The sequence below is a fragment of the Acanthaster planci genome, linkage group LG12 (assembly GCF_054643075.1).
Source record: "Acanthaster planci isolate LZ-2023a linkage group LG12, COTS_SCS, whole genome shotgun sequence".
Lineage (NCBI taxonomy): Eukaryota > Metazoa > Echinodermata > Asteroidea > Valvatida > Acanthasteridae > Acanthaster > Acanthaster planci.
The window spans coordinates 10392809-10414303 of record NC_141788.1 but is presented as its reverse complement, the minus strand read 5'-3'; the positions used below and the strand labels follow the sequence as shown (position 1 = coordinate 10414303).

General features: G+C 39.9%; 2 protein-coding genes across 3 annotated transcripts in view; one reads left to right on the top strand and one right to left on the bottom strand.

Annotated features, from left to right (window-relative positions):
- Positions 1–1441: 1441 nt before the first annotated feature.
- Positions 1442–5438, bottom strand: LOC147797140 (uncharacterized). Of its 2 annotated transcripts, XM_087144089.1 has the most exons (3): positions 5310–5438; positions 4569–5094; positions 1442–3692 (listed from the first exon to the last, which is right to left on the bottom strand). In XM_087144089.1, the coding sequence occupies exons 2-3, from the start codon at positions 4926–4928 to the stop codon at positions 3126–3128; spliced, it is 927 nt and encodes a 308-aa protein (XP_087000215.1). In that variant the 5' UTR covers positions 4929–5094; positions 5310–5438; the 3' UTR covers positions 1442–3125. The 2 variants fall into 2 exon arrangements, with proteins under 2 accessions (XP_087000215.1, XP_087000214.1); XM_087144088.1 differs by having other exon boundaries at positions 4569–5438.
- A 2135-nt stretch (positions 5439–7573) lies between these two features.
- LOC110989633 (phospholipid-transporting ATPase ABCA1-like) overlaps positions 7574–21495 on the top strand; it is a 62294-nt gene continuing 48372 nt past the window's right edge. The window contains exons 1-9 of the mRNA XM_022254165.2: positions 7574–7717; positions 8448–8541; positions 9632–9773; positions 10897–11039; positions 13707–13831; positions 15331–15534; positions 16971–17031; positions 18410–18531; positions 21111–21308. Of these exons, the coding sequence (XP_022109857.2) occupies positions 7652–7717; positions 8448–8541; positions 9632–9773; positions 10897–11039; positions 13707–13831; positions 15331–15534; positions 16971–17031; positions 18410–18531; positions 21111–21308 (1155 nt within the window). The 5' untranslated portion in view covers positions 7574–7651. The remainder of the gene's footprint in view (positions 7718–8447; positions 8542–9631; positions 9774–10896; positions 11040–13706; positions 13832–15330; positions 15535–16970; positions 17032–18409; positions 18532–21110; positions 21309–21495) is intronic.

The window sequence follows — 21495 nt, the reverse complement described above, 5'->3', positions numbered from 1 at the left end:
GACTAGGGAGGACAAACAGGGAAGACTTATGTGAGAGCGTAGTCTTGTTCCAGTTTGATCCTCTCAGACGATTCCGTTATGATTGAAAAAGTGGTCGAATTGAGCCCATCCATTTTTCTCTTTATGTTTAAGACAGCTTCGGAAACGAAAACAATTGAACTTATAAGAAGTAATGTCATTTTCGAAGACACAAGAAATATTACATCTTGGCCATCCAAATTGCGCTGTATATTGGCCATGACATCATTGCGGAATTTCATGCAAGTAGTCATACAATCAAGAGCACCAACATGTACATTTGCATGTACGTCAAGGTGAAGCTACGTTGATCACGCACCAATGGGTTCACCCATCCTTACACACCTATACTTGTGGGGTATTTCCTTTGTTCTCGTGTACAAAACTTCCACACAACACGCAAAAAATTTCAAATCACTCCAATTTAAACCAAATTCAGCTTCCTGGGTTGAAATTTCGACTGTATGTCCCTTATGCCTATATAAAACACTTCAACTTGCGACGGATTTTTACCCATTAAAAATTTTCCCTTTTTGAGTTATTTCCAAATATCAGTTTCGTGAAATTCTTGTGGGGTATCAATTTGGTACCCCACAAGGTAAAAACTGGCCTTGTGGGGTACTTCTCATTGTTCCGGTACCCCACAAGGCCCCATGTGCAAGCGCTGGACTACATGTACATTGGAAGCCTGACTTGTTCACCCGACCGGGTGCGGGGAGCGCCGTTGTCGCCTGCGTTTAGACTAGGCACCCTAACTGTAGGGGCTATGGCGCCGCTGCTTCCTGACGTGATGTCTCATTGGCACTTGTCCCGTCTTGGCTCCCACCTTGACGTGCCGATCCCTCTGGCGTGCCGCCCGGGAATTTGCGAGCTCGATTACGGGGCTGAGGTCCCACTTTAAATTAATTAGGCTGTGTAGCCGCTCGTGTGCGCCTTGGCCTACCACGCGGCATTTCCTCCTTTCGTTGTAGTACTACTCAGGACCCTCTCGGAGAAATCCTCTGTTACTACTGGCAAACTCAATCAACGATTTCCCAAGTCCGTCTATGAAGTGTGATAATGTCCCCAGGAATTATATGTATTCATCCAAAATATCTATCAACAAGAGACGCTGTTACGGTTTAATCAGACTCTCTTCAAGTAATCTACAGAGGGCGTGCTTCATGCAACGCTAGTACGAGTAGAAGCTAGGGATCAGATAACTTTCTGTATAAGTTTTCACACCATACGTTAGGCAACAAATCACTCATTTTGTCTAGTTGTAGGACCCTGGATCCCGCACCAGCGGTAAGGTCTTTTCATTGGTCTTTGATTCAGTGTCAGAATCATTCTATTATGGAAGGTTTTAATATGAATCTAAGGGGGTAAAATAGGGTCCTTTTTACCGCACATGTGACACTGTGAAAAAAGCACACAGAAAACGCCAAGTTTTGCTGATTTATTTACATCAACTTATTGTTTATAAGATGGTTGGAAACTATCATATAACGTCAATTTAACCCTACACGGCCCATTTCCTTTATAGGAATAACATTACCACCCCGCTTTGGCCAATTCAGGTGGCTTCAGCGGCAAGGTTTGCAAGAAATGCTTCAGTAATAGCCACATTTTCAGGACACTTTAAGCTCATACATCACTAAAATCAAAGCTTAAGATCTCAAACAGATGTCGAATTGCAAAGAAAGCTTATTCTTTAGAACAATTAAGACCTTCGAAATCACTTCTATCCCCGATTCAGGCAAAGTGGAAGCATTTCGGGGGCTTCCTCGGTGTTTTGACCACGGATACCACGAGTCAAGGAGACTTTCGGACACTTAGTGGCGGTAGCTGTTCCTTTTACCCGTTCGGGGCATGCGCGCACATTTCCGCGCATACGCACTGGTTCTAAGCAAGCGCACAATTGTGGAAGAGGACCGGTATGTCTCCCGCCACGAAGCGTCCCAATATCTCCCATTGACGACATCCGTCTTTTTCCTCGTGTACCCATTTTAAGAGCTTACACCGCATTCTCACGTGCAGTGACCCAAAATATTATTTTTACCTGTTTTGACTTAGTCAGGACAAACGTCGTGAAGCTCTCAAGCCAAGCAGAAAATAATCCTCTACAAATATTAAGGTGCCAAGTAAAAGAGTGAACCAATCACAACTATACAAAAAGCCATCAGTTTTTAGCAGATTGCCTGTTTTACTTAATTAATATTCTCCGTGCTTAAAAAAACCAAAGCTAACTTGCAATTCGTTGCAGTTGGACGAAGGTGACGATTGAGATTTTTGCCACTGAGGTCAGCTGTGAGGGTAAATGGGATATGCTAGTTATCCCTGATACTTTAGACTTGGTAAAAACGAACTTTGTGTGGAAGATCATTTTGATTTAAGATTTTGGTTATGACAGCACAGGAGAAAGTTCAGTTACTGATCTTGATTTTAAAAAACAATATTTGTGGGAAATGGTTCATCTAAATTGAGGCAGTTTCAACGGACGAAAATGTACATCTGTAGTAGGCCAAAGTATATTTTCCTCGATTTGATTACCTTATGATGATCGTCCACGCTTTTGTTATATCGGGTGTACCCTTTCAACACTCAATTGATGTAACCAAAAAGGACTGATTCATATATATTTCTTTTTAATTTAAGAAACATTTAGCCCAGAAACAAACTGGGAATATGACTAACTGAAAGATAGACAAACACTATGACCCTTACTCTTGCTTTGTTTTGTTTCGCATACCAGGAAAAACTTTCCCTCGACATCTTCCATAATTTTCTGTAGATATGCGTCACTGGCTTTGTTTTTAGATTTGAACCTCCTATGTGCTTTGGAAATGTTGTTAACGAACTTGATGAAAACCGTCTGACAAAAGGCGATTGAGTTGGATTGAGCGACATGAGTTTACTCAAGCACTGCTGTTTGTGTCGTAGAAGGACTATGCATAGAATTCTCCAAAGCAACGGTTAGCCATGGACGGACGAACGGACTGAAGAAGCTGGTATACGCAGCGCAATGCTGTAGCAACTTGGTTCTCGCTGTAGAAACATCATTGAGGGATAGATTTCATAAAAACAAACAAAGCCGTTTAAGCGACAACGGTAGGTGTGGTTCCACTTTAATCAAATTCGAATATTTTGGGACACGTGGTATTCTCCTGTGCAGCCACTTTCTCCACGGTGCGCACCCGTCTCAAATTCAAATCAAACCATCCCAGGTTGTAGTAAGTCTTCACGTTCTTGTAGTGGGCTTCCAGACGCCGGACACAGTCTCGGCGACCTTCGTCTGATCCACACCATGTACTGATGTGGCTCTGAATGATATTTGGGAACCAACCAAACTCAAACAACTGAAAGTTGGTGACATTTTCAAATGCTTGGCAATTGGCGGGCAGTGGGCCCACGGATCGTTTTGCAACGCAGTAGCCCTGCAGTAAAGGGTTGGGCTCCTTTGATTTTCGGTAGTAAGTCTCATGTACGGTGACACGCACCTCTGGTATAGTCTCATTGGGTTTGATGTTGACACCGCGAGGAAGTTCTTTTGAGTTGTAGGCTGAAAGATTTTTGTTGACATCTAAATGCCAGTCATAACGATCATTCTCAAAGTAGAAAGCGTAATTTAAAATCACATTGATTGGGCTAACAAGATTGACTAATTTAGGAAAAGCGTCGTCCAAGCGGGTCACCTGCAATAAACGTGAAAAATTTCTTATGAAATACAAATACTGGCGGTAAATCGAGTGACATGTTCTTGTAGAACGGAGTACAGTGCGTGCTGCCGAGATAACCTTAAGACAATGGGTCGTATGAATAAAAAGTAGCAAATGCTTTGAAATCAAGCAAACAGCAGAAGCATTTACTGAGAAAATTGTAAAATTGTATCAATAAAATGTTTCTTTTTCTATCCAGCAGCTACTGGTATAAATATTACAAATGCTTTATGCTTGTGGCTGACTGCACAGCCGAATGGTTGTTTGCACGCACAGACACATACAGTGCAGCACGGTGCAGTATCTTGAGACCTCAGCATGGCAGTTAAGCACGATGGCAGTAATTTTGATCGCAAAAAAACCTTGAAGAAAATTGCTCTGCCACTCTCAACTCGGTACAACTGCCTGCATCCGATTTCTTGAGATTCCCTCCTAAAGGCACAAAGCTCTTCTTTCAGAATAACATTGATGAACGCTGCCATTTTGAACATTAGTAAATGCTCCTCGTTTTCAAGCTTGCCCTGACCCGGTCTTGATAAATGTCAAGTGAATACTCCAATTCTGTAGAACTCATTAATTTTTGTTCATACATGTACAAAATGAAGCAACTGTTTATTGCCAAGCACAAGCTTAAAAGTAAAAAGTAAATATTTCTACTTTTTAGCAACTGCATTAAAGTAAAAGCATTTGCTTCATTATTATTCATACAAACTTGAGTAAATGCTTTAAAAATGGTGGTAAAAGCAAATACTTCGAAAAAGAACGAAAAAGGTAGCGTCTTGCATTTCTAAGCAGGTGTTATCGGGAACAAAACAATCACTGTGTGGTTTCGTGAACAAATCTCTGTCTTACCTTCATGTGCTTCAGCATGTGATTTCTGCAATTCGTTATGGTGTCTCTCCAAATGTAGGTGGGAAAATATGACATGAAATCCGCAACCATGTCCTTGCCGAGTGCAAGTTTTGTGGCTTTATACCAACCGTTACGATGCATTCTTTTCCAGTCAGTAAATGTTACCACTCGGAGTCGGTGGCCGTTGAAGATGTTTTCAGGGGTGACAGGAGTCGTAAACATCGCATCTGTGTCAATCCAAGCAATAATGGACGAGTTGATGTAGAGATCCATGAAGAAACTGCTCCAGAGTTGACGGCCGTACCCCCCGCCTCTTTTCATTTCCAAGATGGCAGGATCCTTCGGCAGAGGCTCGTACATAAAGTCAAACTTGACTCCAAGTTCGCGCTCGTGCCGGCTCAGCGTCGCTGCGAACCGATGGTCCGCCTCCGATTCCTTGTCCAGTATCACACTGATGTGGCCCAGCTTCGACGACCAGAACAGGACAGCAGATCGGAGGAGATCGCAGTAGAGACGCTTAATAAGCCTGGGAACAGTTGACATGCGGATAGTTAGCGTAAGAGTATAGTCTATATTGGCATTGGTTTGGGTTCTGTCTCCCGCTTCACTGTAAGCCATCCGAGGCTTCGGTAGCAAACGTTTTTGAGTAGCGACGACATTGCCTGGAAATTCATAGTAAAAGGCAAAGTAAAATGAAACGATCAAACAGGCATATAGTACAATTAGTCCTACAAGAGATACCTGTTGTCGTGTCATCATGAAACAAAGTAGAAATCACGGTTTAATAGCGTCAAGATTTTACATATCGTGTGTGAGTTTATAGATTTTGTCGCACAACGACTGAAAAAGCATGAAGCTATTCCGTTTCATAAAGGCATGAATTCATCTATAACCTTTGTAAGGCCATGCAAAAAAAAAAGTTGTTTAGGATCGCTGCCCACTCCTGAAAAACCGCCCGCTAAAAAAACAAAAACGAATGTGTTGTTTGGTCCTTCAGATTCCGTTGGATTTTCAATTTTTAGTAGGTTAACTAATGAATTTCTCAATTATCCGCCAAAAACAAACTCACCCCCCCCAAAAAAAGTCAATGTTCCTAAGTCTTCTCAGCTGCCACTTTTCAAATGACATCCCTCACCTTCCTGGGGCTCTTCTGATAAATTTTCAATCACATTTTTGTCTGCTTTGCCCCCAGATGGGTGCCCCTGAATCTACAGAGAAGAAGAGGGGGTACTTTTTGTGCGCCTCCGACTGGCGGAGAATTTTCCTCGAATAGGGGCACTGCACCCTTTGTGCAGATCGCGCCACCTATTATTTCGATGTGAACGCCGTCAGAATTCAAGGGAGCGCACAGCTAGTTCACCGTAGTTTACCTAGTTTACACAGCTAGTTCACCGTAGTTTACCTAGTTTACACAGCTAGTTCACCCTAGTTTACCAAGTTTACACAGCTAGTTCACCGTAGTTTACCTAGTTTACACAGCTAGTTCACCGTAGTTTACCTAGTTTACACAGCTAGTTCACCGTAGTTTACCTAGTTTACACAGCTAGTTCACCCTAGTTTACCAAGTTTACACAGCTAGTTCACCGTAGTTTACCTAGTTTACACAGCTAGTTCACCGTAGTTTACCTAGTTTACACAGCTAGTTCACCGTAGTTTACCTAGTTTACACAGCTAGTTCACCGTAGTTTACCTAGTTTACACAGCTAGTTCACCGTAGCCGGCTATCGAGAAACCACACCAATTATTTCACGTTGGCCTAACGTTCGTTGTACACGTACAGTACCTGTATTCATGTTGACTGTTCCTTTGAAATCAACCCCATTGCCTTGATTCCTACAGTCAATACTATGCCATACAGTTCTCAGGATCAACCCTAGGGACGTAGCGGGACGTAGCAGGACAGAGCCTGGCCGTATCCGACGCAAAGTCTATGTGCTAAAGCTGGGACTACTTTCCAAAGCGCGTCAATCGGAAGCAGCCATAGCTCAAGCCGAACGCACTATGTATTGCGAATGTGCTTTGTCGCGGTACGCGTGGACATGGCGGACGATCGCGATCGTTATTTTTTTCCAGCATTTTTCCATGTCTTGACGCATGAATTAAATAAAATCAATCTTGAAAAAGGCATGTTATTCACTTAATTGTGAGTATGAATATTTCATCGAAAACTGCGTGATTTGGAACTAAATCTCTTAAATGAGAGAGGGGGGGAAAAATCCCGCCCGCCCCTAAAAAATGAAATGCCATGGACGCTAACCAACTATTTTTTAATATGGCCTAATTCTGAAGAAAAATGTTCACAACACAATTATGCACTGCATATGTGTGTAATGGGGAGCCATTGTGTGAGAATTAGCGCTCTGCCTGGCTGACAATAGAGCCTTTTATGTAAAAGATCATGCAGTGAGCTTCTGGAACCCTCGCGTGTTTTTTTGTAAGAATAATGCTTAACTGAAACGACCCCGGCATGAAACACTCATGTTGGAATTTTACCTCTGTCTTCCTCAAAGTAACACCCAAATAGACAAAGCAGCACTTTCATCGGAATGATTTTTGTAAAGAATTTGGAAATTACTTTGTAAAGAAATCGGTCATCAGAAAAGATAACATCCGGCTATGAGCTACATTATATTCGCTGCCGTCAAAATCACAAAGGGTTTCAGCTTTCTAAGTTAAGTTACAGTATTTTCTCCCTTTAATTTCAATTTTTTATTCTAATTTCAACTGTAAAGTTGTGATAAATTGTTCTTTATTTCGATAATGATGATCGTTGCTGTCATTTTACAGAACATCAACTCGTGACAAAAGACACCATGTAGAACTTGGTTGATTGGCCTGATACGTTTTAGTTCCAATTCAGCACGGAAAGTGTTTTTAGCCACATTCTATGCAGGTGTGGCGTGGTGGGAAAATACCAGCGCCTGTCTCCGCAGTTTATACCGGAGTTCGCACATCTCTTAACTCTGGCTGTACTTTTACCAGTATGCAAACCAGTGTTGGACTTTGATGCTCTATTTTCAACAGAACTGTAGCTCTGCATCTGCAGTATTTGTCATTCAGTGATTGCAGCAACTCGAGGCACAATGGCGTTTTTTACTCAGCTCTGGCTACTGACGTGGAAAAACCTGACATTACGCCGGAGGCAAAAGGTAAGAATTGGTTTATTATATTTTGAAGTGTATCAGGTCATTTTTAACAGATGACGAATTGGTGTGGAGCGACCAAAATACTGCATGTTAAATGACAATTTTTACAGAACTTAAAGTTTTTAGAAAAATAGTGAAGATGCCATTGTAATGGAGCTGATTTGCTTTCAAAATTCTGGCACTTATTTATACTAGTATCATGTAAGCTATTTTATTGATAAAAGTGGTTTCATATTTAATACCAAAAGGACTTTAAAATTGGCTAATATTTATTTGATTGCTGGGCTGAAGCCAATTGTTTGGTTCAAGTTCAAAATAAGTGTTAGTACGTTCAAAGGAAGAGCTCAAACTTGGGCCCTTTACGGGAGGGTTTATCAGAAACCACTTAGTAGTATGTAATAGATACTTAAGAAGTACATGAAATTTGAGAGAAATACATTCCTCAAACACAATGTACAGTCATTCCTTATCCAAGTAGAAAATGTACTTCTGATTGCATTACATATCACCAGGGTTTCATAAATTTCCAAAGGTAGATTAATAACTGGATTAGATGATGAAGTCACTGGCTTTTCACATATGTAACATGGCCAATTTAGGAAATACAGATTGATCAGCGAAAACTCTGGAAGGTTGATTCACCACACACACAAGTCCAAGTGGTATATTTGCTGAGTGATATACATGTACGTTGCTTCTGTGATGATCGTCTTTGAAATGGTTTTATTTGCAGATTCGACTTCTCAGTGAGTTGATATGGCCTGTACTGTTGTTTGCGATTGTTGCCGTGGTGAGACAAAATCAGATGCCTATTTCCATAGATGAATGTGAGTATTTGTCATTGCTTGAATTTTAAAAGGCAGCAACTTACCTTAATTAATTCTGTATGTATGGTCCCTAATTGGAAAATGGTCTTTAAGTGTCCGTATCTTTTGGGTTTTTTTAATTCAGTCCTTAATTAAAATTGCACCTTCATGTTTCAGTTAACCTTATTTTCAGTTTTTGTTTTGCTATTTGAAGAGGTATCCCAATTCGTGCCTTTTTGGTTTGTAAGTGAATGAAATTTTCTTGAGTCATACATGAGTCATTTCAGAGAGAAAATCTGGATGTTGCATTGATTTATGCACAAAATTTGTAAGCACATGGCAATAAGCCAGTGAGCACTTTTTATGTCGTGGGTGAGCAACTGGAAGGTTCACGTTTTGAATTGAAACATATTTTTAAATCTTTTTTCGAAGTGAGGTCAGTTTCATTTTGGAATGTAGGCTATCAATATATCTTTTTAAATCTCTACAGCTTAGGGTACTAGTTAATGCAAAAACCATTTGTTAACCACTTGTCGACTTTTTGCCTGGTACCCAGGACATACTTTGTTCACGGTTTACCAGGTAAACTCGACCATTGGTCTGTGGTTGCTCTCTAAATCGGAAAGAGTGAAATTAGGGACGAGACATTTAAGAGTGAAAATCACTGTGAATTTAGACTGAAAAAGGCTGAAAGTAGCCCCTTCCAGTGGAAGCTCAAGTGAAATTTCAGTCTTTTGGAGTGAAAAAAATTCACTCCAATTCGTCTGTTCCTTAATTTCAATCTGAGGGATTGAATTTTCACTCAATTGCAGTGAATTTTCACTCTTTGGAATTTAGAGAGTGCCGCTTGAACTTCCCGTGGGTAGTATTTTAAGACACAGAGAGCTGGAGGGAAGTTTAAAAATACAAAAATATGTAACCAGAACTTCTACGCCAACAGTGTATACTTAGTTTTGTCATATCTCCAAGACTAAAGCAGGCATACTGTTTCCCTTCCTCCATTTTGACAGTTGACATACAGAAAGCAAATGACAGTGTATGAGGTGTGGCCAAGAAGGCTTTGTTGTGTAAAAAGACGTGCACGTTTTGCATTTACTATTGTTTTTCTCAGGTCATTTTCTTGGCAAGGCACTTCCCTCGGGAGGCCTCCTGCCTTTCTTCCAGTCATTCATGTGTGACTTTGAAAGCAAGTGTCAACCAAACGAAACCTATGGCGAGGGCAGTGGAAACGTCAACAACTTTAGAGATGCGGGGTATGTACCTGATCCCTTTTTTCCAAGTTTGCTTGGATGTGAATTCAATCAAATATTGTGGAGTCACCAACTCATTGAAGCAGGTCGAGGGTATTGTTAGGCCAAGAGGAGTTCTGCTTCCAATGGGAGGCAGAAATACTGATTCAGTGCACATCCAAGTCCTAGCTGGTTGTAAAAAGAACAAAAGCAAGAGTTGTCAGGTTACTTTTGTTTCAAATGGATTGAACAACACTGTAAAGGACACCACAAACTTTGTATACATGAATAAGCCTATTGATCCTTTATGCACCACAAACTGCAATAGACATGTTTTTAAACTTTTTTGTTTCCAATGTCACATTTTTCCACACTTTTCTCCCCCCAAGCTCTTACAGGGTCACACCGTCAAAATAGGGTACATGTTGGCCAGAAAATAGGAATTGCATTTTTTCTTCTTTTTTTTGGGGGGGGTCAAATGCTACTTTTTCCGTAATAAAAGTGTTTTCTGTTTACAGAAGACAAACATTTACAGCTGTATTTGCCAACAGAGTCCCTATTGTCTCCTGTGACTGAAGCAAATGATCTTACTCACGAGTGATACCTCGAAGTGTTTCACCAATGAGGCTGGTAGAAGAAGCAGAGAATATCATTAAAAAACAATGTGCATGTAGGTGCTCTGGTGATGCAAGGTTCCTGTTTTATATGTTTCATTGCTGATTCTGTCATTGAATGTCTGGTAATACAGTGTCATTCACTTTACTCTCCCTTCTTGGAAAAGCAACTCAAATGAAGACCATGCTCGAGGAGAAATGGGACATTTACTGCTTTTGGTATTTCAGACATTGCAAACATGTGGCATTAGTGTTCTCGTTCAGTCTTCAAAAAATTATTAATTGTGTGTGTACTCACATGGATCATGATTTTTGTCTTTAGGTACCCCATGCTCAAAAAATAGAAAAGTTGATTTTTGGAAAACTGGATTATAGTTGACCAAAATAGGGCAACCATTTAAATGATTGGTTAACTGTGTAGATGTTTCCAGACTGCAGCCTCAAGATGTACTGTGCCAGAGATTGCTTAGTCAGCTTTCCATTCATGATATTAAATGACTGAGGCCTACATCTTGTGTCCCCCTCTTCCCCAGACTAACAAGATTACTAGAAGATATAGAGATAATCATGACAAACAGGACAGTCCTGGAGGCTGTGAAGACTCTCCTCATCCAAGTTAGTGAACTGAACAAACTGCTTCCTTACTTGAAGAATCTGGATAAGTTTCCAAACGCAGGTAGGCCCTATCTCCATGCCTGGGGGAAATTAAGGTCTCTTTACAGGGAACTGTCATCATCACTTATTCTAAGTAGGCAGTATTTTACAGTTTATCCTCTCGTAGCCTTTTCCATTCTTGACGAAAGCTTTATTAGGCAAATTTCATTCCCATTTGTTCATCAACATCTGTTTTTATGAAAATTATATAAGTGCCTCCAATTTATATGTAGAGAAATCTTTTTGATGAAATTCTAAATATTTGCTAGGTGTCATGGTGGGCACTTTAAGTTTTTCAACTGGTAGTAAGATCAAAGATACAAAAAGTCGCACATGTATATTTCTTGAAAGGGCTCGTCAGTTGATGTAAAATTGTAAATCTACATTTACATCCACAGAAAACTTACTGTGCAGTAATAGACATTTAATTCATGTACTCCTGCACATATACATGTAAGGTGGTGATGAAAGGTTAACATTTGAGGTCAAAAAACTTTCTTTTCAAATGCAAACTTATACCACTGTTTGAGATTTTAATCCAAGCTCGGAGGAAAAATCTTTCCATTTCACATAGGCATGAATAAAAATTCCGAAGTACCACAGAGGCCTGTCAAATATTGATGTCCGTTACGCCTTTGTCAAGGCGGGTTGATTTGGGATGAATCATTCTCTCATGATAATCGAGGCTGGCCAATCATTAACTGGATGACCCAGCTTTCCACTGGAGGGTTACCTGTGCAGAGACGAAATAATTAAACAAGCTAAACTGCAAGATGTGATGGTGTATCGTACTGGTGTGCTGTTGTGTGCTATTGCAACAGTTAACATAAATGATGTCTTTGTATAAATATATCATCTGGCCTGATATATCATCAGTCTGCTGCTTTGAGTTGTAAATGTCAAAGTACACAAGTACACGGTACTAGCTATCAAAATTGGCCACTGCAAAGCAAATGAAACAGCAATTCATTTTGAGGGTGTAAACTTGACATTGCAGTAGTTGAAGGGTCCCAAGTGTGTTATAAGGTGTAAATATGGTTACATTACGTATGGTACATGCTGTTGTGTTGTTGTTCGAAGCAATTGAACAATTTTAAGGAATGATATCATTTGCATTTCAAGAGTGCTAAAAATGCCCCTGCCCAATTTCTTTTGTTACAAAAATACTTTTCATTGGAAATAATTAAGTCCACCTCAAACTGGGAAACAAGAAAAATATGTCAGTTTGCATTTTGTTAATTTTGCTGTGTACAGTGTTGGTAATGGACTCTGTTCCCTTGTAATGCAGCAGTATTGATTTGTATCATGACTTGTGGGAGTGATCTACAGCTGTGTGCCACATACACTTACACATGAATGGCCAGTATAACAGTGACTTTGAAAACAATGCTCTGAATCCTTAACTGGAAGACAGCATTGGTAACACTCATGTAGAGCTATGTAGAAATTTGTAAAGTGCAGTGTCCCAGAGGTTGCAATTTCAAATTCTTCTCTACTTGAATACTTTTGTCGACTTTAAAAAAGGCGAATTCTGAAAATCTGACAACAATGTTGAAAAGCTACCATCAACTGTATGCTATCTGAGATTGACAAACCTAGGAAGAGTTAATTGGCATGGTTTTTTTTATCATAATATGTCTTTTCAATTTGTGTTTAGTTCAATTCAGTAACACAGCCCATTCAGAAAGCTCTATGACTGGTACATGTAGGTCTATCCGTTTTGTGCGAAAGAAGAGAAGTAACGTACGTGCCTAAAGCCGAGCAAAATTCTTCAACATAATCTGAGGGCTTTCAACAATGCATGAAGTAAAGGTTACCTAAGTGGATTTAGTTTTAGTTTGTAATATTGATCATTTGTAGTTGTTACTACTGTGTATATGTACCCTCCAACATCAGAAGTGTATTTCTCAGTGTGTTGTTCATTTAGTCAAGGTTTATGATATTGCAGTTAACAACCAAAGTTTAAAATAAATAAAAATGCAAGTATTTACATGTGAAAAGATCCTCCCATACATCTAACAGAAAGACTTGTGTAATGGTTCAGGGTATTCATAATTGCTTATCCATATCTCTTGACAAACTAATTATTTGTAATTCAGTAATCAGTTCGTTAAAAAGCATAGTCCTAGCTATCCTTCAGTGCTTTGACAAGAAAAAAAGTATCCGTTTGACTGTATTTTAAGCAAATGAAAATGAAAATTTGGTCCTCTGTGTTAACTGCATGTATGTGCCATTTTCATCTGAGGTCTTTTACGTTACTATTTACACTTGGCACTGTGCATGCAGAGCATAAATCAAACATGTGTCAGCCCTCCATTAATATTGCTTGATATAAGCACATTGGAATCACATGTCATCTTGACATTGCCAATACACATCAAGGCACTTATCTTTCCAAATTATGTAGTCATGGCATGTTTACTGGTTGAAATGGAAACATGCACCTTGTACCTCCAGAAAAAAATATTACAAACACTAACTGTACATCTGGGTCAAGTTGGGTGTTTGGGTGTCGATGCCAGCATAATACAGGAATTGTGAACTTGGATTATGAACATACAAACTGCAGATCAAAAGAGAAGTAGACATGTGTTCACTGGAAATTAGTCAAATTAAAATTGACCACATGTTATTGGTGCATATTGAAATTAATTGCAACATATAAAGTACATGATTTTTTTTAAAACAGAATCAAAGTCCCTCATGGATTATCTCAAGGACCCAGATAAGGTGAAGAGATTTCTAACAGAGGACCTTCAACTATCACCGGCAGTGGCAGATGCAATCCTGAATGCAAAAATGACTCCAGAACAGGTATCAGGGGCGGGGCATAAATAAATTGGAGGGATGTTCCCTTAAAGGAGCAGTCAAGTCATTCTGTAAATTTAGGTCCCAATTATTTTTTGTGCCGTTACATCTAACAAATGATTCTGTAATATTCGGAATTCATTCTTTACGTGGCAAGAGGGGTTCAGTAACGCCAATTATTTGCCAAACAAATAAACACAGAAAACAATTTCAGTGATATTTCCACTTCAACTTACACAGGTCAAAGTCACATGGGTAATAGGACACAACATGTCACACTTTTAGACCCCAAATTTATAGAATGACCCACTGAGCCCACATAATCTGTCAAATTGAAAATTGACAACCATTTGCTCTAGAGTTACCCATTTCAAAATGAGTAACATTCGTCTCAGTTTTGTTCTTGCCTCATTGGCAAATAAGTTAAGCCTGTTTTTGAAAATAAATAGTTCATTATTAGGGCTGTCTGTTCAGCGGTAGTTAAGCAGTTAGATACACAAAACATGTTAGACATGTTAAATATTAGTGTTACTATGGACAGATGCTGGATGCGTGATGTGATCTCAGGATAGAATTGGGATTTAACAAATCGCAAGGCTCTCTCCATTAATAGAGTGAAGCAAATAGATAGGCTACATTAATTTAAGACAGAAAGATCCTCAAAATACAAGGGTTGAGCCAGAATTGAAGATTTGTACTGAGTGTATGACATACTTTATTTCAGGAGTGGAGTCTCTCTTTTAGTAAATTAAAAATAAAATTGAGGCAGGGACTTAAATTGCACCAGTGCCTTCCACCCTTCAACCAATTGTGGATGGTATTATTTTGGCTGAAATTTCAACTGTCAAGAAAGCAAGATATAGCAGTCAAGTTTTGATAGACAGCCAAATGCCACATATCATTATAGTCTTTCTTTTTTTTTCTACAATATTTGTACAGATTTTTTTTTTACTGCAACACTCCTCCGGGTTACTAGTGTGCCCACTAGCCATTTATGGTCTAATTCACAAATTCAACATGTTTGCTTCCATAGACTTCAAGTCCCAGACCTTACATGTGTATTGAATGAACGGGGGATTGAAATACATTGACATCAACCATGAGGCAGGGCAAGGCACCTAGCTAATTAAGCCATGCCTGTCCACATACAGATGGCCTGATAGTGTTAACATAGCTCCTGGTATGAAGGCTGGTGGTTTGGGGAGTCTGAACTACCCTGCTGAATTTTTAGACTGTCTTGGGATCACACATGAGCAAAGTTGAAGATATTCAAAGCAGTCACAAGTCATCAGTCCACAAGTCAACTCTCCTACAAGTCATTTCCCAAGTCATTTCACAAGTCAAGGCGGAACTAAAGAGATGAACTATAACAAAGGAATAGCTTTTGAGTAAATTGACTTATGACTTGCAGTGACTTGTGACTGACTTGGTTACAACTCTGCACATAAGTGCTTTCCGGTCAGCCCCCTTTGACCCTTGACCTCTCTGTGAACCTCCCTCTCCAGGTTCTTTCCCTACTGAACACCGAGACCTTCCAGGATGTGTCCTGTGATAAAGAAGAGCTGCAGAAATTGTTTGGCGTGGAGAATCAGACCACACTGGACACGATGCAGAGGGAGCTGTGCAACCTGACTGCAGATGACCTTGCCAGTCTGAGCAAAATGCTGGCCGGCCAGGTCGATATTGACAAACTCATTTCCCTCTCAGCGGTAAGTCAGACTTCTGTGCCCCACACTATTAAGTTCAAAACACCTTTTAACCTTCCAAACCATCATTGTTCAGTTTCCTCTAATCACAATATACATGTATATAAGTTGTTCATTTATGATATTTAATCGGCTCCCCAAATCACATTATATAGATTATAGCCACATCGTTGTGTGCCTGGAAGAAGGATGTAAGCGCTTACACCCTTTTGCCAGGAAGCATGATCACTGCAAAAAAACTTTTCCCAGTAAAAGGACGTATGTACGCAACTGTTTATTTTAATGAAATATAAAGATTTCTTTGCAAAAAATTTTTAAACAATTTCCCACGTCATTTAATAAGTTATTCAAAGGTTGCTCTTTGTACAACCTGTGTTGATTTTGTAGTAAATTTTATCCTTGTTTTTTACTGAATAAAGAGAGTGTGCTTCTTACACCCCTCTGCCAGGAACATTTTTTCTGCTGTGATCATGCTTCCCGGCAAAAGGGCATAAGTGTGCTTACGCCCTTTCGCCGAGCCCACGACGACATTGAAATCAACTCCTGACTTGACATTTTCTTCACCCGTTGATGTTTTCTGAATTGCTCAAGGGCATTCAGTGTGAGCTTTCTCTTTTTGGAGTTTTTTTGGGGGGAGGGTCATATGCAGGTCTGCTGCTTACTGGAATAATTTGTTGCTAATAGGAATTAATAATTTATTGTGATTTTGGGATTCTGATAAATTCGATGCAAGATTATGAGAAAAGAGTATTTGTAAATATTTGACTACCAGTGCAATTCCATTTCAATTTTTTGGAAATTTCTTAATTTTACATAAACTTCATATACTCAAGCAATTGTATTCCTCCTGATTCAGTTTAAGTGCTTTACAGTGTAATTGGCCGACTGGTATTAGAAGCCATAACTGTGGTGGCCTAATGCTTTAGGGCAGGTGGTACGTACATGTTATGCATGTCGTGATTTGCCAAATACATGTATAAAGTGCGTCAAGTTAAAGAATGCACTTGTGAGTGTTGTGCCACGTCAGTTATGGTGTCTTCTCAAATTAGTCTTCGTACTAACATAAGGCTTCTTTCTTCCTACATATCACCTGTGCAAGAAGACAGACCTCTAGAACTTTAAATGTATGGGAGAGTGGAGCAAGGGGGACTTAGTAATGAACTCAGGCACCGTCCACCAAACACAAGTTTTTGTTTGTGAGGCTTGATATCATCGGTGGCTCATGGCTTAACTAATTTCATCTGGATACGTAGCCTAGATAGTGCAAGCAAGAAGAAGACAGTGAATATGGGCTGGTGTTTGGAAGTGTAAATTTCAATCAAAATTCTATTCAAAATAGCCCTAAAGAGGGCTCACCAACTGCATCTCACATACAGGTATGTAGTATTCCCTGATGATGAAGTGTAATGTGAGTGACAAGTTTTTTTGTATATGTGCAGCTTCGTGCTGGAGGCATTCCAGGCCGTGTTGGCAATGGGGGTGGAATCCAACAGTACACCGGTATGTATCTTCACACAGCTCTTGTTTGCTTAATTTTGGATGGGAATTTTACAGCATCCTACAAGCTTATCCTCTGATTCAGTATTTCAAGCATATCGATCATATCCACTTTAAGTAATGCTGGGGACATTGCCTGCCACTGTAGTATTTGAGTTTTTGTTGAGTAACAAAACTGGTATCTGTTTTAATCATTGAAATTAAGTTTGTGCACAATTATTAAGTTTCATATTTTATGTATATGAATCAAATGGGGCCTACTGTAAGGAGGGTTATCTGGCTCCTGTGGTTTTGCATATTGTTTGACTGAGTTAAGCAGACATTATCAGCTTAGGCTGAGTCAAATGCAAACAATGAAGTCCTGGTATCAAAAAAGAATCACATGTAAAAGGGAAAAATCACTTCATACTCGGGTGCCATATAAAGTGCTGCTCATGCTATCGTTCAAGCACATGAAACTCAGAAGTTTGCATGTCTACTCTGTAGCTGTACTTTATGCTGGTACTCCTGTTAGTTTACTTTAGATTTATGTCCTTGTTAAGGAGTGTGATAGGTGCAAGTAGTGTAAGTCCTGCTCCGTGTTGTCAGTATTATTGTCAAGAGTAGAGACCTAGTTCCCAACATTGCCAGATACAGAAATGATTGGACAGGAATGTCACTTTTGTTTGGAGCTTGAAATGTCGCTTTTTATTCCTTCTTCCTTTTCCTTTCTCTGTGCCCCCGCCATCTTTTCCTCCAAAATTGCGTAGAAGGTCTCAAACTTCTCCTTAACCGCATAACCCATGGCGACTGGCCCATATGTGGTTTGTTTTTATCTGCAAGCTATGTTACATGAATCCATGATAAACCTGATCCCTTGGCCCCTGCTAGCCCATCCAGATACAAGGTGTACTGACCTAATCACTTTATAGAGGGATCCCAGTACAACGCTTTTAGTGTTGATCTGCGCATTTCCGCGTTTGAAAACGAGGCTGTATGTGTTAGCTTCAATTCTTAATATGATCAGACGATGGAAAGTAAGGAGTCAAGACACAAAATACATAAAGGAGTGTTAAATTAAGACTTTCCAGGCTTCTTTCAACATTTTGTGGAAGAATCTTTCAGGATGACTCAACACGTAAAATCAAAAGAAAAAATAACGGCAATTTACCACAAACTAACGTACCTGCGATGGTCGTGTATCTTGTGCAGTGGGCGTGGTTTAAACCGAAGTGGTGCCACACTTATGAACCGGATACTGCATGTACTGTGTCGACTCCACGGGCGCGCGACGAAGTTCAACACAGAGAGCCTCGATTTCGATGCGGATATGCGCAGATGGAGCTAATGTGAAATCCTTCGATACAATGTATGTGACTTTTTTTTAAATGAACAATCCCAGGGATCCCAGTTGAGGATCTGCTGCTCAATAACACAGCACTGATTGACTTCCTGCAAGAGGAGTACGGTGTGTCGGAACAGGATGCAGAGCTCCTGGTTGATTCCATCGACAATCCCAAAATAGTACGTATGCCATCTTTAGTGAGTTTTTACGACACAAAATTGGCATGTTTGATTGCTTTGATTACGTTTGTTGCAAGCACAGCTTTGTTTGATTTGACATGGTTTCTCTTGCCTGAGTGGCTTCTTGCGACCTTAGTAACTTAGCCACCGAGGGAAAATATCCCACAATACAATGCAAAAAATTGGTGATTTAGTCAAAATTGCAAAGGAAAGTTGACTTTGTTCTGCAGAGTTTTAAAAATGGTTGAACGTAATGGCAAATTGGCTTAATTCGACTAATAAGCTCTGTGAAAGAAAAATAGTGAATTTGCATGTCTGTTGCTTTTGACTGTTCAGTTTCATTTTAGCAATGTAATCGATGGTGTAACTTCTTGACCTGGTCAGGAGCACTTTAGCCAGTTAATGTTGGGTTTTCTTCCCTGAAAAAGCTGCTGCATGGGGCAGGTTTATTCGCAAATTATTTCTGGCACTCATAAGATATTGTAACGGAATCCATGAAGGACCCCGATAACAAACGTGGGATCAAAGAAAATAACTGAAATGTATGATACTTGGCCAACTTGCCAATCCGCAGAAATCTTTCAGCGGCTTATTTATTTTCTAAAAAATAATAAACAAATCAAGTAATTAATCACACAGGAATATGGCTATAGAGATAACAAATTAACTTAACTACAAGCAGTTGCTCCCTGCACCATGCAGGGTGCAATGACATTAAATATGCTCCTGTACATGTTGGCCATTTTAAATCACACACATGTGAACACAAACTACCTCAAACCCAAAGCGGGCCACGCCCTCCCCCCAGAAATGGACCTGTAACGGGAGAAAAATACCCTGGCCACATGCACAAGAGCATAGCAGTCCAGATATAAGGAATGGCTGGAGCGGAGTATCCCAAATTTTTGTTAAAGAAATAAACACAAAAACTTACATACAGAAAAGATACAGGAACATCCCAGTTGTGGATGTTCCCCTAAGCGTCCCAGTCAAAGAAGTCCCTAGTGAGAATTGTTACACTCCAGTTTTATAGATAGCCCAATGAATGCCAACAATAAGAGTGTGGCATACCAAGTCCCAGGAATCTTTGTACAATAGAAGATCATGGAACCAAGGTAGAAGTCCCCAGTAGGCTAATTAACTTAACAATGAAAGGTGTGGCATGTTGGACTGTTCCATTTAGTGGGACTAAACATAGTGGTATAGTCCTACATTTAAATCCAGATCAACTGATATGGAAAGCAAACTACACATATACATGAACATCAAAAATATAACAATTTAAAATAAAATCTGTAACACACAACAAAAATTAAAATAAAACTAATTTTGTTACAATATGTAGGAAGGCACAACTCTTGACTTAGGGCATCAGTATTTTCATTCTTTCCCCGAGTTGTTCTGTTCAGCTGTTTTTCAACTGCCCTGGTAAAAATTGTGGCACATGTCCAGACATTAACCGGTTCACGTACAAAAGGTTCACAGCATATACAGGCATCACCCATGGCCATGTGAGTTTTTTGGGGGAACTATTTGGATACACAGTTGCTAGTTGGGATTTTGTACCCTGATCTCTTTTGTAAGTGAGGTTTCGCTCCCTGGCAAATTGGTTTACCTAACAAAGGAGGTGTTTAATCCCCTTAGTTTTTTGTGTATGGTGTAGGCTCCCCAATCCAATTCTCATTACTCAAGAAAGGCATTTCCGTTTTATTGTCAGTTGGGGGTTGGTCCACTTAGTAGTCATGTCCGCTTGTAGCATCGCCTTCCGCACTTTGACCCAACCAAGCTCGACGATTAATGTGTTATAATCCCAGGAATGAAAAAAAATTCTTAAACAACTGTACACTTCCTCTGTTGAACAAAAAAGGAAAATGATGTGCACTTACACGTAATCCAGTAACAAGTGGTTAAGTAGTTGAGCTTGTTTATTATAAGTGTCCATCTAAGTGTTAGGGAAATAATTGAAGGTTTTGAAACGATAAAAGTTTTGCTGTTACTTAAACTTCCTAAAAAACTGTGGACAGTGGCGTAGCCATGGAAGGGGCCTGGGGGGCACGTTCCCCTCCCACAAAGTCCCAGTGTCCCCCCCCCCGGTGCCTCCCACTGAACAAAGATGAATGAATGGATATTGAACAAAGCTAACAAAAACTCGCCCCCCCCCCGAAAAAAAACACACCACTGATCATGAAAGCTGATGTCCCCCCATAAGATGCTGGTGTCCCCTTTGTGCCCCCCATAGTAAATCCTAGCTACGCCACTGACTGTGGAAGGTAATGTATTGGCTATAACGACAATAACACTAAAGTGTGTTTTTTTACACTTTGAATAAACAGTGGTTTCCCATTTGTAGTTAAAAAAAAATTTATTGCTTTTTAATGCAAAAGGGGCGAAGATTGATTTAAAGCAGAAAATACTCTTTGGTTTCTTTCCAGTGAAATTGTTGGGCCCTTGAACATGCAAAGCAGGTTATATGAGATTCAAGTAACAGGATATATTTAGTTGCTAATGTGCTGATGCCTATAAAAGTGTTCTTTGTCACATTCCTAAGGATTCCTCTTATCTCATTGTATCTTCTTCAGCTTTTGCTTTTGCTTCAAGGACGCAACATGCGCGACACCGTTTGCAACACAACCCTTCTTGATGACTATGTCACAACCACAGACCCCGATCAGATAGAGGAAATGAGCGAGACACTCTGCAACCTGACCGACATTGATTTGGACCGATTGTCCCGTGAGGTCCAGTCTGTTATTAATTACCCTGCTCTGTGGAAAGCCGTAAGTCAGTTTTGACATTTGAAGGGATTCCTGCCATGGAGACCGTATAGTAGTAAAAAGTATAATTTATCAGAAACATGTGATTGAAAAAGTAGTGTGAATTTATTTCAGAAACAGGATATATGGTGCCATGTTCCCAGTAGAATCACAAGAAACAGTGATTTAAAGACATGGTTCCTGCCTGCCT

Excerpts from the sequence above, each read along its gene's own strand:
- LOC147797140 (XM_087144088.1), bottom strand. The coding sequence starts at position 5,327 with ATGATGACACGACAACAGGTATCTCTTGTAGGACTAATTGTACTATAT. Across the intron at positions 3,693-4,568 it reads ACATGCTGAAGCACATGAAG|GTGACCCGCTTGGACGACGC; the intron begins GTAAGACAGAGA and ends CGTTTATTGCAG.